The 13,485-nt window shown below is 48.1% G+C and overlaps 2 protein-coding genes across 3 annotated transcripts in view; one reads left to right on the forward strand and one right to left on the reverse strand.

Annotated features, from left to right (window-relative positions):
- Positions 1 to 43: 43 nt before the first annotated feature.
- On the reverse strand, positions 44 to 5,191 carry MRPL40 (mitochondrial ribosomal protein L40). Its single transcript, XM_081966601.1, has 4 exons — positions 5,060 to 5,191; positions 4,201 to 4,284; positions 2,786 to 2,944; positions 44 to 1,543 (listed from the first exon to the last, which is right to left on the reverse strand). The coding sequence occupies exons 1-4, from the start codon at positions 5,116 to 5,118 to the stop codon at positions 1,234 to 1,236; spliced, it is 612 nt and encodes a 203-aa protein (XP_081822727.1). The 5' UTR covers positions 5,119 to 5,191; the 3' UTR covers positions 44 to 1,233.
- Positions 5,192 to 7,783: 2,592 nt separating this feature from the next.
- The window catches only part of HIRA (histone cell cycle regulator), a 35,173-nt gene continuing 29,471 nt past the window's right edge, over positions 7,784 to 13,485 (forward strand). For both annotated transcript variants that reach the window (XM_081966873.1, XM_081966874.1), the window contains exons 1-2: positions 7,784 to 7,932; positions 12,488 to 12,550. In XM_081966873.1, coding sequence (XP_081822999.1) covers positions 7,896 to 7,932; positions 12,488 to 12,550 — 100 coding nt within the window. In that variant the 5' untranslated portion in view covers positions 7,784 to 7,895. The remainder of the gene's footprint in view (positions 7,933 to 12,487; positions 12,551 to 13,485) is intronic.

Raw genomic sequence — 13,485 nt, forward strand, 5'->3', positions numbered from 1 at the left:
TGCACCTACCATTAATCACTGCACCTACCATTAATCTCTTAAGAATCAGCTCAGAATAGGATGGGATCTCGGATGCTTTGCGTTTTCAATCCCCCCCCCCCAAGAAAATTAATCCTTTCTGATTGGCTCACAGGCATCTCACAGCAAGATTTTATTTATTGAATAAATGGGCGTGGGGCCCCCAAACATGGGAACACGTAGGACAGTAACGGTGGACCTTTTTCTTATGGCGTGCCAAAATTTGTGCGCACGCTATCGCGCATGCCAACACCAATTCAATCCCACCCATGCGCACATGACTTGCCCCTCCCCAGACTCCGGAGGCTTTCATGAAACCTGGGGAGAGCGTAAATGGTGTAAACCGATCATTTCAGAACTTCCGGTTGCCCTCCCCAGGCTTCAGGAAAGCCCCAGCGAACCAACTGAAAGCTCAGAAACGATCCGTTTCTGGATTCCGGAGTGCTGGGGGAGGTCGTTTTCGCCCTCCTCAGGCTTCCGGAAGCCTCGGGAGGCTGGGGAGGGGGAGCCAAGAAACTTCTGGTTTAGCCCATTAGGCCTGTTTTCCCCCCTCCCCAGCCTCTGGAGTTTTTCCTGAAGCCTGGGGAGGGCAAAAATGGCCTCCCCCCCAACCCTCCAGAAGGCCAAAAACTAGTGCCGGAGCTGACGACTAGCGTGGCAGCAAATATAGCTCTGCGTGCCACAGGTTCGCCATCATGGACGTAGGACATTAAATCTCTATTTAAAAGAGTCAGCATTCAAAGCTTATTTTCACTGACTCTTGTATATCCACGTGTCTCAATGGTGGGTCTATCCAACAGCTACATCAGCTGTTGGTCTCAGAAATCCATCACAGGAGTTGGTGTCCAAAATGCCCGTCTGCCTTACGCAGAGTTTATTTGGCTTTTATACAGTTTCAACCAACAAAGCAAGAGCGTAGGTAAGCAACAGCATCTTATTGGCTTATTCTCCTTGTCAATCTCTTAAGACCATCCCAGCCAAGGTAGAAGCTTCACATAAGACAACAGTTGCTGGTAGTACCTGGCTCTACCAATTAGGTGAGGTCACAAATGTTGAGGTCATCGGTTACTTAAGATATGGCAGTTTGCTGCGCACGTCTGTACATAACCTTTGCATAACCTCTACAACGGGCGAGTGCTTGAGATCTAAGAAATGGTCAGGCATAATTTAGCACGTTTTACGCTTGCTGGTGGTGTTGCTCTTCCCACAACCCAATCAGTACGTGTATGTCCTGGTGAGATCGTTGCATTTTCCTTCGGGGGCTTCGTAGGTAGCCTGAGGGGGTGTGTGCAGAGGTTCTTGCCTGTCGAAAGGGAACAAGCAATCATCCCGCAGAATGGCTGCCTGGTACAGCTCTTCGGACTCCAGGCGCAATTCCCTCAAAGCCTGTTCTTGAGCGGCGACCAGAGTTTTCACGGTGTCCATCTCGGCCTTGTCCTGTCGTTGCTTATAGGCGGCCCACTGCTTCAAAAGTTTCGCTCGTTTTTCCCTTTCGTCAAGGGACAGCGAGGCAGGCTCTCGGACCCTGTGAGAAAAATAGGCTGCAGGTTAAAAATACGACACCTGGAGGTTTTCTGAATTGAGTTCTTCTAGAGCAGAGGTATCAAACTCGATTTCATTGAGGGCCACATCAGCGTCGTTTGACCTTGGGGGGGGGGGTGTGTGGCCAGGGTGGACATGGGCAGCTCAATGTCACTCTTTTCGGAGGTGTCTGGTGGCCCAAGCAGTGTGTCAGTGAAAATGTGGCCTGCCAGCTGCCAGGAGATTGAGACAGCGAGGAGGTTGGGGAGGAACATGGGCCAGTCCCCTGAGTCTGGGGATGGCTCTAATGAGGGCTCTGTGTCGGAGGCAGAGAAGGGGCAAGAGCCGTATGTCAGTTATCAGCTGCCTTCAGAGCCAGACATCAGTGGGGCATGCGCAGAGTTGCCAGACGAAGGGAAGAGCTAAAGAACAGGGGTCGACGGGAGTAAGGCTACAGGTGGACAATGAATGGCCCTTCCCAGAGGAAATAAAAGAGGAGCAAAAGGTGAGTGGAGTTTGCAGGAGGCCATTAGTTCACTTAATTGGTTCATGATTCTCCGAGACTCCTTGCCAGGTTTTGCAGATATCAGCCTGGCAGCTCCCCAAGGCAGATAAGGTCTGTGATTGTAAATCCTCCCTTGCTGGATATAAATGAGCAGAATTCACACTAAATTAATAAAAGGGGTTTTTGTCGGGACAAGGAGTTTGCTTCATACTCTTGGGAAGCCTAGCTCAGGACACTCTTGAGCTCCATTTTCGGCTGAAACGGCCTCCTGCAATCCTCTGCCAGAGAAAACAGAACTCGGGAGGGAGGGCCCACCCTCCCAAAGTCCATTTTCGCTGGCAGAGACATCGCAGGCTGGTCCTTTGCTGTTTCCAGGGTGTCCCTGCTGGCCAGATCTAAGCACCCCGTAGGTCAGATCTGGGCCCCGGGCCTTGAGTTTGGCACCCCTGTTCTATAGTTTCATAAAGGTTATCTCAACTTACAATTCATTTAGTGACCGAAGTTAGGATGGCATTGAAAAAAGTGACTTATCCGTTTTCACGCTTAATGACCTTTGCAGCATCCCCAAGGTGACATGATCAAAATTCAAATGCCTGGCAAACTGACTCCTATTTATGACGGTATACCATCTTTAGAGTAGAGCTTCTCCGTCTCAGCCCCTTGGGAGACGGGTGGACATCCACTCCCCAAATCCTCCAGCCGGCACAAACGAACATACTAAATAAAATTTGTCCCCATGACCTTTTTTCATCCATGAATTTGAACGGGATGATGAAGTCTTCAATAGGCACCAACTCTTGAGCTGCTCTTTCCAATTTTCTGATTTTCTTTTTCAGCCGTTCTTTTTGAGCGTAGTCCTGCTTCGGATCTACCCTTTTCTTCTTCCTCGGGGGCTCGGCTCTAATGGAGGGAGAAATCAATAAAATACCAGTCGTCACCTGAATTTTATAGAATGCTACTTCACCTTCTCAGAACCATGATGGCGAACGTATGACACACTTTGGCCAAAGTGGCATGCAACGTCATGTCGCCTGGCACACGTACCGTGCCTATTTGTCTTCTGGGTTTCTGGCATGCATGCGATGGTCAGCTGTTCTTCGCGGCCGTGCCGAAAACCGGCCTGCATATGTACACCGGCCAGCTGATCATCGGACATGCATGCGTGCTAGAATCCAGAAATTCAGCTTTTCACGAGCGTGTGCATGCGTGTGCGATGTTTCTATGCGACCCTTTCAGCACTCGGTGCCGAAAAAGTTCACCATCACTGTTCTTAGAATGAGTTCAATGCAAAAACAATCTCAAAATCACAGATGGTTGTAGTGTTTTGCAGTCTTGTGCCTAATTTATAACATCTTTTGGGGGGCTTTTTCTAGCCTTTTGGGCCAGTTTAATACCAAAAAAATAAAAAATACCCACAGGAATGGATTCAATTAACAATTGGCACATTTACGTTAAAATCACGGTGTTTGCTTCACCATCACCACAAAACAATTGTAAAATTGTGTCGGTCACATAAGACAGATTTCCAGGCTCCATTAGGGATAGAAGTTGAGACTACACTTATACGTGTGGGTATGAGTATTGCAATATATGAGTGCTTACTCAAATGTAAATCCTATTGGATTCAGCAGCATTTTTTCCTGCATAAGCAAAAAATAAATTGCAGCCATATTAACTAGTTACTTGAGTGCATTGGAGAAATTTGAAATGTGAACTTGGAAAAGCAAGCCGAGTTCCTCACTCTAGAACATTTAATAGATTCTCCGAGTCAAATTACCTTTTCTTAAGCTATTGTTCACTGTAAAGATAAAACATGTATATGAATTGTAAAGAGCCTGACTGGCCTCTCACTCACAACACTAAGCCAAGAAAGCTATAGTTATTTATCTATGTTTCAACAGATGGTAAAACACATGAGAAATGTTCAGAAGTAATTAACAGGATGAAGATTTAAATCGCTATTCATCCAGGAATGATCTCGGCTCGTTCATTGTCCACCAAAGTTCAATTCTTGGGATGATAACATGAGAGAACGGAGAACCTAACCGCAGGATTCCAAACTTTCTCAGAGAAGGTAGAGGAAATAACACATTTTCATAGTTCTTCCTATATTAGGAGGTGGAAAGGATTGAATAACAATTTGGGATTTACTTTACCTCATGGGCAGAGCTGTTCTCAGTTCCAAGAGGGAAGACTGCCAGTGGTTTGCACGAAGTTGTCCATTCCAGATTAACTGAGAACTGAAAGTGTATATAATGTCAATCCAGGTTGGTTGCAGAGAAATTAGAAGGAAGGTATGTTGGATATGTCTGTCACCATGAGTTATTTGTAAAAGTAATAAAGGCGGGATACAGATGAATAGAAATAATAGAGAGAAGGTTATCAAGGAGAGAGAGCCAACTAAGAAGACATTTCCTGACACTCAGAACAATCAATCAGCGGAACAACTTGTCGACGGAAGTTGTGGGTGCTCCAACACTGGAGGTTTTTAAGAAGAGACTGGACAGCCATTTTGCCTGGAATGGGCTCCAGCAGGGGGTTGGACTAGAAGACCTCCGAAGCCCCTTCCAGCTCTATTCTAATTGATTGACGAGTGAAACTTGCCTCCAGAGGTTGTGGGTGCTACATCACTGAAGGTTTTTAAGAGACTGGACAGCCATTTGCTTGGAATGGGCTCCAGCAGGGGGTTAGACTAGATGACCTCCAAGGTCCCTTCCAACCTTATTTGATGTTCTATAAATCATCATAAATTGTGGGTGACCTATCACTGGACGTTTTTAAGAGACTGGGCAGCCATTTGTCTGAAATGGAACAGGGTCTCCTGTTTGAGCAGGGGGTTGGACTAGATGACCTCCAAGGGTCCTTGTTTTTCTGCTGTATGATAGGTTTTCGAGGCGGGGCTGGTGCGGGGCGTCCCAAGGGCGAGACTTGCTTCCCCTAATCCACCCCAACATAGGCCGGTCGCCGCTGGAAGAAGCCGAAGGGGCGGAAAGACCCCCACCCAGGACCGCTTACCGAAATAAAGCGCCTCCCGCCTGGTTCCCCAGGCGGGTTAACGCACCACGAGCCCACATGGCTCCGTTCCTGATGGAGGACCGCTCCAAACGACGGACCGAAGTCCGGCTCTGATTGCTGCTCTCCCACTTCCGAAGGGAGGGTCCGGAAAAGTTGCGCGCGCATCTCTGTCTGTCTCTGTCTCTGTCTCTCTCTGTCTCTCTCTCTCTCTCTCTCTCTCTATATATATATATACATACATACATACATACATACATACATACATACATACATACATACATACATACATACATACATACATACATATATATATATATATATATATATATATATATATATATATATAATTTTAATGTTTTCTCTAATTGTTGCAAGGTGAGACGGGTGGTGTAAATAAATAAGAAAACTATAAACAGAACATATTAAAAAAAGCTTTATACATTTATAAATCTGCCCAGAATTGTCCTATGGTAAGATGGGTGGCCAATTCATTATATCATTTTAATAATATTTTAACTGTCCTCGTGGACTACTTATATAAGTATATATAAGTATATATAAAGAATTCTATGTATGGAATCAATAGAGATAAAAGATATATTAGATAGATAGATGATAGATAGATAGATAGATAGATAGATAGATAGATAGATAGATAGATAGATGGTAGATATAGATAGATATATAGACGATAGATATAGATAGATGATAGATAGATAGATAGATAGATAGATAGATAGATAGATAGATAGATAGATAGATAGATAGATGATAGATATAGATAGATAGATAGATGATAGATGATAGATGATAGATAGATAGATAGATAGATAGATAGATAGATAGATGATATAGATAGATAGATAGATGATAGATATAGATAGATAGATGATAGATATAGATAGATAGATAGATAGATAGATAGATAGATAGATAGATATGTATAGATAAAAGAAATACAATGGATAGTTAAAAGATGTAAAAGTGTAAAGACAATATAAATGTATGTTTAAAATAAAATTAAAATTAAAAAAAGAATTCTATTCCATTCCATATTCCATTCTATTTTTTGACTTTTCTTGTCACAGTTAAGCAAATCACTGCAGGTGTTAAGTTAATGATGCAGTTGTTAACGGAAGATGTCTTCCCCCTTGACTTTGCTTGTCAGAAGATCGCAAAAAGGGATCACATGACTCCGGGACGCTGCAACGGTCATAAATATGAGCCAGTTGTCAGGCATTCGAATTTTGGTCATGTGACCAAGGGGATGCTGCAACAGTTGCTAAGTGTGAACATAAGTCACTTTTTTCAATTTTGTTGTAACTTCAAACGGTCACTAAACGAACTGTTATAAGTGGAGAACCACCTGAATACTAAAATAGGTAAATACATTGTAATGTATTTTAAAATATATTTTACTAAAGTATATAAATGCAATAGAAAAATATATATCAATAAATAATGTTTGTATATCTTGAATATGTGTATATGGGGGTATATGCATAATGGTTCTCTTTTAAAGAGCTGAATGCAACAAAATTTCATTTTAATGTATGCTGATTAGTGTACATTTAAAGTGACAATTAAGTTTCTATTCTATTCTTTTATTCTATTCTATTCTACTCCTATTCTAATCTATTCTGTTTTATTCTACTCCTATTCTATTCTATTCTATTCTATTCTATTCTATTCTATTCTATTCTATATTATTTCTAATCTTAATCTATTCTCTATTCTATTGAATTATATTTTGTTTCTATTCTATTGTCTATTCTATTCTAATCTCGTTCTATTCTATTCTTAATTCTATTCTTTTTATTATCTTATTATATTCTATTATCTTATTCTATTCTCTATTTATTGTATTCTCTATACTATTCTATTCTAATCTTATTCTATTGTATTCTTTATTCTATTTTATATTCTATTCTAATCTTATTCATTCTTTTCTATTATTTATTCCATTCTAATCTTATTCTTTTCCTTTCTATTCTTAATGCTATTCTATTCTTTTCTATTATTTATTCCATTCTATATTCTATTTTAATCTTATTCTACTCTTTTCTATTCTTAATTCTATTCCACATCTATCCCCTTATTCTAAAACCCTTCAGAGTTGCAGGGACACTCATGACGTCACCCTCTCTCGGCCTCGCTCCCCGCGGCCTCCCGCCGAACTACGCCTCCCAGCATGCCTCAGAGCCAGCCGCCCTAGCGGAGCCTGCCGGGAGCTGTAGTTCCCCGCCGCCTGACAGGGCCGCCCCTCTCTCCTCTCCCAGCCCTTGCGCTTAGCCATGCCGACCGCCGGGGCCTCTGAGCCGCCCTCGAGCCTCCCTCTACCCCGCCGCCTCCTCCTCCTCCGGGGACCCTCGGCGGCCCGGACGCCCTTCGGCCGTCGCCGTCTGAGGCCTCCCGGGAAGCCCCCCCCACAAAACCCCCACCCGCCGCGCCACCCGGCCGGCCTCTCTGGGCGTCGTCCCTTGTTTCCCGCCGGGCCGCTTGGGTCGTTGCCCTCCGCTGACTTCCGGCGTTGCCGGGGAGCCGCCGGGAGCGGGGGATGCGGCCGGGTGGCGGCGGCGGCGGCTGCGGCTGGCGGGACGGGCGATGGCGCGGCGGCCCTGAGGGCCTCGAGGAGGAGGAGGAGGAGGAGAAGGGAGGAAGAGGAGGAAGGCGGCGCTGAGGCGGCCGGGGCCGGGGCTGAGGCCACCGTCGCCGCCCAGGGCAGCCTGAGCCGGGGCCGTCCCGCCTGCCCCGGCCCTCGGCACGGAGCGAGAGCAGCAGCGGTTCGGCGGAGGGGAGAAGGAGGAGAAGAGGAGGAGGAGGAGGCGGGGAAAAAATGAAGCTCCTGAAGCCGACCTGGGTCAACCACAACGGTGAGCGCGCCTCTGAGCGCGTGCAGAAGGCTGCGGGAGGCGCCGCTGGGGGCCCACAGGCTCGTGGGAAGGAAGGAAGAATGAAGGGGACCTCTGAGCGAGTGCAGAGGGCTCAGGAGGTGTCAGTGGCTCTCAGATTGAATGGGGGGGAGAAAGGGGGTGGAGAGTCCTCTGAGCGAGCGTTGGGGGGAGGGTCGTCGGCTGTATCCCCACGTGGGGGGAAGGAGAGGGGTCCTCTGAGCGAGTGCAGAGGGCTAATGGAGATGTCAGTGGTTCCCATATTCAATGGGGGGGGGGGGGAAGAAAGGAGATGGGGAGTCCTCTGAGCAAGTGCAGAGTGCTGGGGGGAGGGTCCTCAGCTACATCCCCATGTGGGAGGGGGAGGATGGAGTGGGGTCCTATGAGCGAGTGCAGAGGGCTAATGGAGATGTCAGTGGTTCCCATATTTAATGGGGGGGAGGAGAAAGGGGGAGAGTCCTCTGAGCAAGTGCAGAGTGTTGGGGGGAGGGTCCTCAGCTATATCCCCATGTGGGAGGGGGAGGATGGAGTGGGGTCCTCTGAGCGAGTGCAGAGTGCTGGGGGGAGGACCCTTGGCTTTATCCCCACGTGGGTGTAGGAAGGAGGGGTTCTCTGAACGCATGCAGGGGGCTAATGGAGGTGTCAGTGGTTCCCATATCCAAGGGGGGGGGAAGAAAAAGGGAGAGAGTCCTATGAGTGGGTGCAGAGTGTTGGGGGGAGGGTCCTCAGCTGTATCCCCACGTGGGGGGGAGGATGGAGGGTGATCCTCTGAGCGAGTGCAGAGGGCTAAGGACATGTCAGTGGTTCCCATATTCATGGGGATGGGGGGAGAAGAGGAGAAAATGGGGTGGCCCTCTGAGCGAGTGTAGTGTTGGGGGAGGGTCCTCGGCTTTTTCCTCACATGGGGGGAAGGAGGGGGGGACCTCTGAGCGAGTGCAGAGGGCTGGGGGACATGCCAGTGGGACCCCAGACTCGTGGGAGGGAAGGAGAAGGGGTGTGTCCCCCCTGAGCGAGTGCAGAGTATTGGGGAGGGTCTTTAGCTTCATCCCTGGGGGGGGGAGTAAGGAAGGGGTCTTCTGAGTCCAGAGTTCTAGGAAGGTGTCAATGGTTCCCATATTCATGGGGGGAGGGCAGAAGTGGGGGGCTTTGAGCAAGTGTAGAGGCTTATGGTGGGGAAGGGTCTTCCATGCTTCTGTTCCCTCACCCCCTCTGGGGGGGCGGGGCGGAGGTGGAGCTGGTCCTCTGAGCACGTGCAGAGTGTTGGGGGGCATGTCCTCAGCTTTATCCTCATGGGAGTAGGTGGGAAGGAGGGTGTCTCTGAGTGAGTGCAGAAAGGGGGGGGAGTGCATTGCACTGTTGCCCCCCCATTACCTCTGTGGGGAGAAGAAGGGGGTCCTTTGAGCACCGTGCAGAGAGTTAAAGGATTGTCCTTGGTCCTAGGTCAGTGAGGGGCAGGGAAGGAAAAGGGTCCTCTGAGCTCGTGCAAAAGATTGGGGAAGTGTTCTCAGCCCTATACCCACAGGTGTGTGTGGGGGGGGGGACGACCTCTAATTCAATTGAGAGGGGTGTGTGGGAAGTGTCCATTATTCTGCTGCGCTCACATCCACTGGAAGGGCTAGGAGAGGGTTCTCTGAGTATGGGCAGAGGGCCCGGTGGAGAGGGAGAAGCTTTGTTTGGGTTGCCTCCAAATATACACACCCCAAAACACCACCAGGGAGCAGGAGTGGGAAGGGGGAGATGACAAGGGCTCTAGAAACATGTGCAGAGGGCTTCGAGGAGCGGGCAGCTGGTTGGGTGGGGTGGATCCTCAGCTGGATTGCCTCCCACCCCCACAAATAGGGAGGAGGAGCAGGAGGAGGAGGAGAATAGGTCCTTGAGCAGGTCAAAAGACGAGGAATCCTTGGAGGGGCTCCTCCCCCTAGGCAACCAACCGAGTGGGGGGCTTTTGGTTCATGCTCAGAGGCTACCAGCCTCCCTTCCCCTCTCCTTGCCTATGTCCTTGAAATCTCAGGGAAAGCTCAGCACCATCTTCCCCTTCCTTTGGGGAATACTCGGTCACTCCTGGTTGAGTTGCTACCGCACGTAAACACCTCCTCACCACCACTTCTGTTTGCAGTGCATTCTCTCCCTTGGCAAAAAAAAAACACACCTACAGGCAGTCCTCGACTGACAAAGGTTCACTTAGTGACCGCGCAAAGTTACAACGGCGCTGAAACCGTTTTTCACACTTAACGGCCGTGGCGGCATCCCTTCCCTGTGAGGAAGACAAATGTCAGCACCTCTTACTTGGAAACATTTCACAATGGGTCTGGTTGGATTTTATGGAAAGCAGGAGTTGCCTTTGGCAACGTCTAGCAAAGATTCTCTTTAGTTGTGCATTGTTGTTGCTAGTTGTGAAGTCGTGTCCGACCCATCGCAACCCCATGGACAACGTTCCTCTAGGCCTTCCTGTCCTCTACTATCTCCCGGAGTCCATTTAAGCTCACGCCCTTCTCTGCCGTCCCCTTCTTCTTCTTTTGCCCTCCATCGTTCCCAGCATGAGACTCTTCTCCAGGGAGTCCTTCCTTCTCATTAGGTGGCCAAAGTATCTGAGCTTCCTCTTCAGGATCTGACCTTCTAAAGAGCAGTCATAGTTGTGCATTATGAACTTTTTAGCCTCTCAGACAACTAACCTGTGCATTAATGATTCCTTGGCTGGGAGATTTATAAAGATACCAACAAGGCTTCAGATAATGGAAGATCACATATTAACCTTCTAAAGAACACAGTGAGCAGCGTACCCAAAGCGTATTGCTGATCCTTTAATCCTTATTGTCAAAAAGGATCTGGAAGCATCGGTTCCCCCCCCCCCTTCCAGAGGTGAAGAAAGGGCTTCAAATCGCCATATCATATCCAGAGTTTCCTGCTGGATTCCCTAGGAAGGGCTGTTTGACGTTCCTTCCATCCTCAGGATTGGTGGATAGGGCCCCCTCAAAAGTAGCCCCATTGCTGAGTTTCATCGGGGCCCATTGTGTTTTCTTTTAGAAAAGTCAGCTAAAATAGCGTTGATCAATAAGACCTCAAGAGTGCAAACCTCGCCATGAAAGAAGTCGACCCCAGAGGGGGTGTGATACGTGTAGGTTTTAAAGTGTATTATTAATTACTTGTACTTTTCCCTCTTGATGAAGCATCCCCCCCCCCCATTTCCCCCCCCCCCTGCCATACGTTAGTGGCAACCTGCCAAGGCAGCGACTGCCTGCTGGAAAACTTTTCCATTTTGCCCGCTGAGATTTTAGAAATAGCTCTTCTAAGCTTAATGCCCCCCCCCTTGCTTATTCATAATTTTTAGTCTTTTGAACTTGAGAGGATTTCAGCTTTTCGGATAAGCCGACTTGCTGGCTGGGGAATTCTGAGAGTTGAAGTCCCCCCTGTCTTAAATTGGCTGACTTTGTGGGACACGGGCACACCCACACCTGCCGGGTGTATGGAGTCTTTGGTCATTGATCCCTTTGGAATACTCGGCTTTCAATTTAACTTGAAAGCTTTGAAGTTTTATTTTATATACTTACTGGCTGACTTATCCAGTGGTGGGATTCAATTTTTTTTTACTACCCGTTCTGTGGGCGTGGCTTGGTGGGCATAGCAGGGGAAGGATATCCCCATTCCCTCCCCACTCCAGGGGAAGGATACTGCAAAATCCCCATTTCCTCCCTACTCCACGGGAAGGATACTGCAAAATCCCCAATCCCTCCCCACTCCATAGGAAGGATACTGCAAAATCCCCATTTCCTCCCTACTCCATGGGAAGGATACTGCAAAATCCCCAATTCCTCCCCACTCCAGGGGAAGGATACTGCAAAATCCCTATTTCCTCTCCACTCCAGGGGAAGGTTACTGCAAAATCCCCATTCTCTCCCTACTCCATGGGAAGGATACTGCAAAATCCCCAATTCCTCCCCACTCCAGGGGAAGGATACTGCAAAATCCCTATTTCCTCTCCACTCCAGGGGAAGGTTACTGCAAAATCCCCATTCTCTCCCTACTCCATGGGAAGGATACTGCAAAATCCCCAATCCCTCCCCACTCCAGGGGAAGGATACTGCAAAATACCCATTTCCTCTCCACTCCAGGGGAAGGATACTGCAAAATCCCCATTCCCTCCCCACTCCAGGGGAAGGATACTGCAAAATCCCCAATCCCTCCCCACTCCAGGGGAAGGATACTGCAAAATCCCCAATCCCTCCCCACTCCAGGGGAAGGATACTGCAAAATCCCCATTCCCTCCCCACTCAGCTAGGACTCGGGAGGCAGAGAATAGATGGGGGGCAGAGCCAGTCAGGGGTGATATCTACCGGTTCTCAAATTACTCAAAATTTCTGCTATTGGTTCTCCAGAACTGGTCAGAACCTGCTGAATATCACCTCTGGACTTATCACTTGGTTCGCGATAAACTATCTATCCCTCCCTCCCTCCCTCTCTTTCTCTCTCTATCCACAGTGTGGTGCATTACAAGCCAAGGATATTTTGCTCAAATGATTTTTCTCTCTGTTTTTTCCAGCCAAGCCGATATTTTCAGTTGACATTCATCCAGATGGGACCAAGTTTGCAACCGGAGGGCAAGGTAGGGCTGGCGAAAGAACTTACCGGATTTTTCTGAGTATTAGACGCACCCCGCCTCCTCCCCAAAAGAGGGTGAAAATTTGGGTGCGTCTTATACACCAAATTGGCCCCCACCAATTTGCCTCCTTGCATTTAGGGCAGGGCAGGGGTTGGCAACCTTAAACACACAAAGAGCCACAAAAGTCCTAACCGGAAACCCCCATTCAATTCTGGAGCCAACCAGAAGTCCACGTTTCCCCCCCCTCCGCCCCCCCTCCCCCCACCATAGAGTCTCCTCCTAGCATGGCGTCCTTTTTCCTCTGCTGACCGGAAGTCGGTTCCCCCACCATAGAGTCTCCTCCTAGCACAGCGTCCTTTTCCTTCGGCGTTGAGTCATGCCGGCCACACGACCACAGAGATGTCTTCGGACAGCGCTGGCTCTTCTGCTTTGAAAGGGAGATGAGCACCGCCCCCTAGAGTCGGGAACGACTAGCACATAGTTGTGAGGGGAACCTTTACCTTTATTATGATTACAGAAGTTACATTTTCTGTAGAATGCAGGTTGCAGCTACCGTCTTTTCGTAGTTTGGCAATTTTTAGCTAAACTTAAAAAAATGTGCAGCCATAAACTGGATTTGAAATGTTGCGTTTTCTTGATCGCGTATTTTTTGTTAAAACCCCATTGCTGCAGCAGATTCCTTGGTGGAACTGGCTTCTCTTCATTTTGAGCTGTGTGGATTTCGGCCTGGGGAATTCTGGGAATTGAAGTCCACACTGCTTAAAAGCTGCTGAGGTAGAGAACCCCCGCTGTATAAGCAGACGCTTCTAGTGCTCTTATTGTTTGCTAAATTAAGGAGGAGGTGACACTCTGCCCCCCAGAAAACTCCAAGGACAGTTAGCAAAGATAAAAACCTGCCTTTTTCTCCTTTGTAAGTAACTGCAGTGAAAAGTTTCTTC

The sequence above is a fragment of the Natrix helvetica genome, assembly GCF_964273705.1.
Source record: "Natrix helvetica genome assembly, chromosome: 14".
Classification (NCBI taxonomy): domain Eukaryota; kingdom Metazoa; phylum Chordata; class Lepidosauria; order Squamata; family Natricidae; genus Natrix; species Natrix helvetica.

Coding starts and splice junctions, on each gene's coding strand:
- MRPL40 (XM_081966601.1), bottom strand. CDS start 5,118: ATGTGGGCTCGTGGTGCGTTAACCCGCCTGGGGAACCAGGCGGGAGGC. Junction 4,285..5,059: donor GCGGGAGGCGCTTTATTTCG/GTAAGCGGTCCT, acceptor ATACACTTTCAG/TTCTCAGTTAATCTGGAATG. Junction 2,945..4,200: donor AGAACAGCTCTGCCCATGAG/GTAAAGTAAATC, acceptor TCCCTCCATTAG/AGCCGAGCCCCCGAGGAAGA.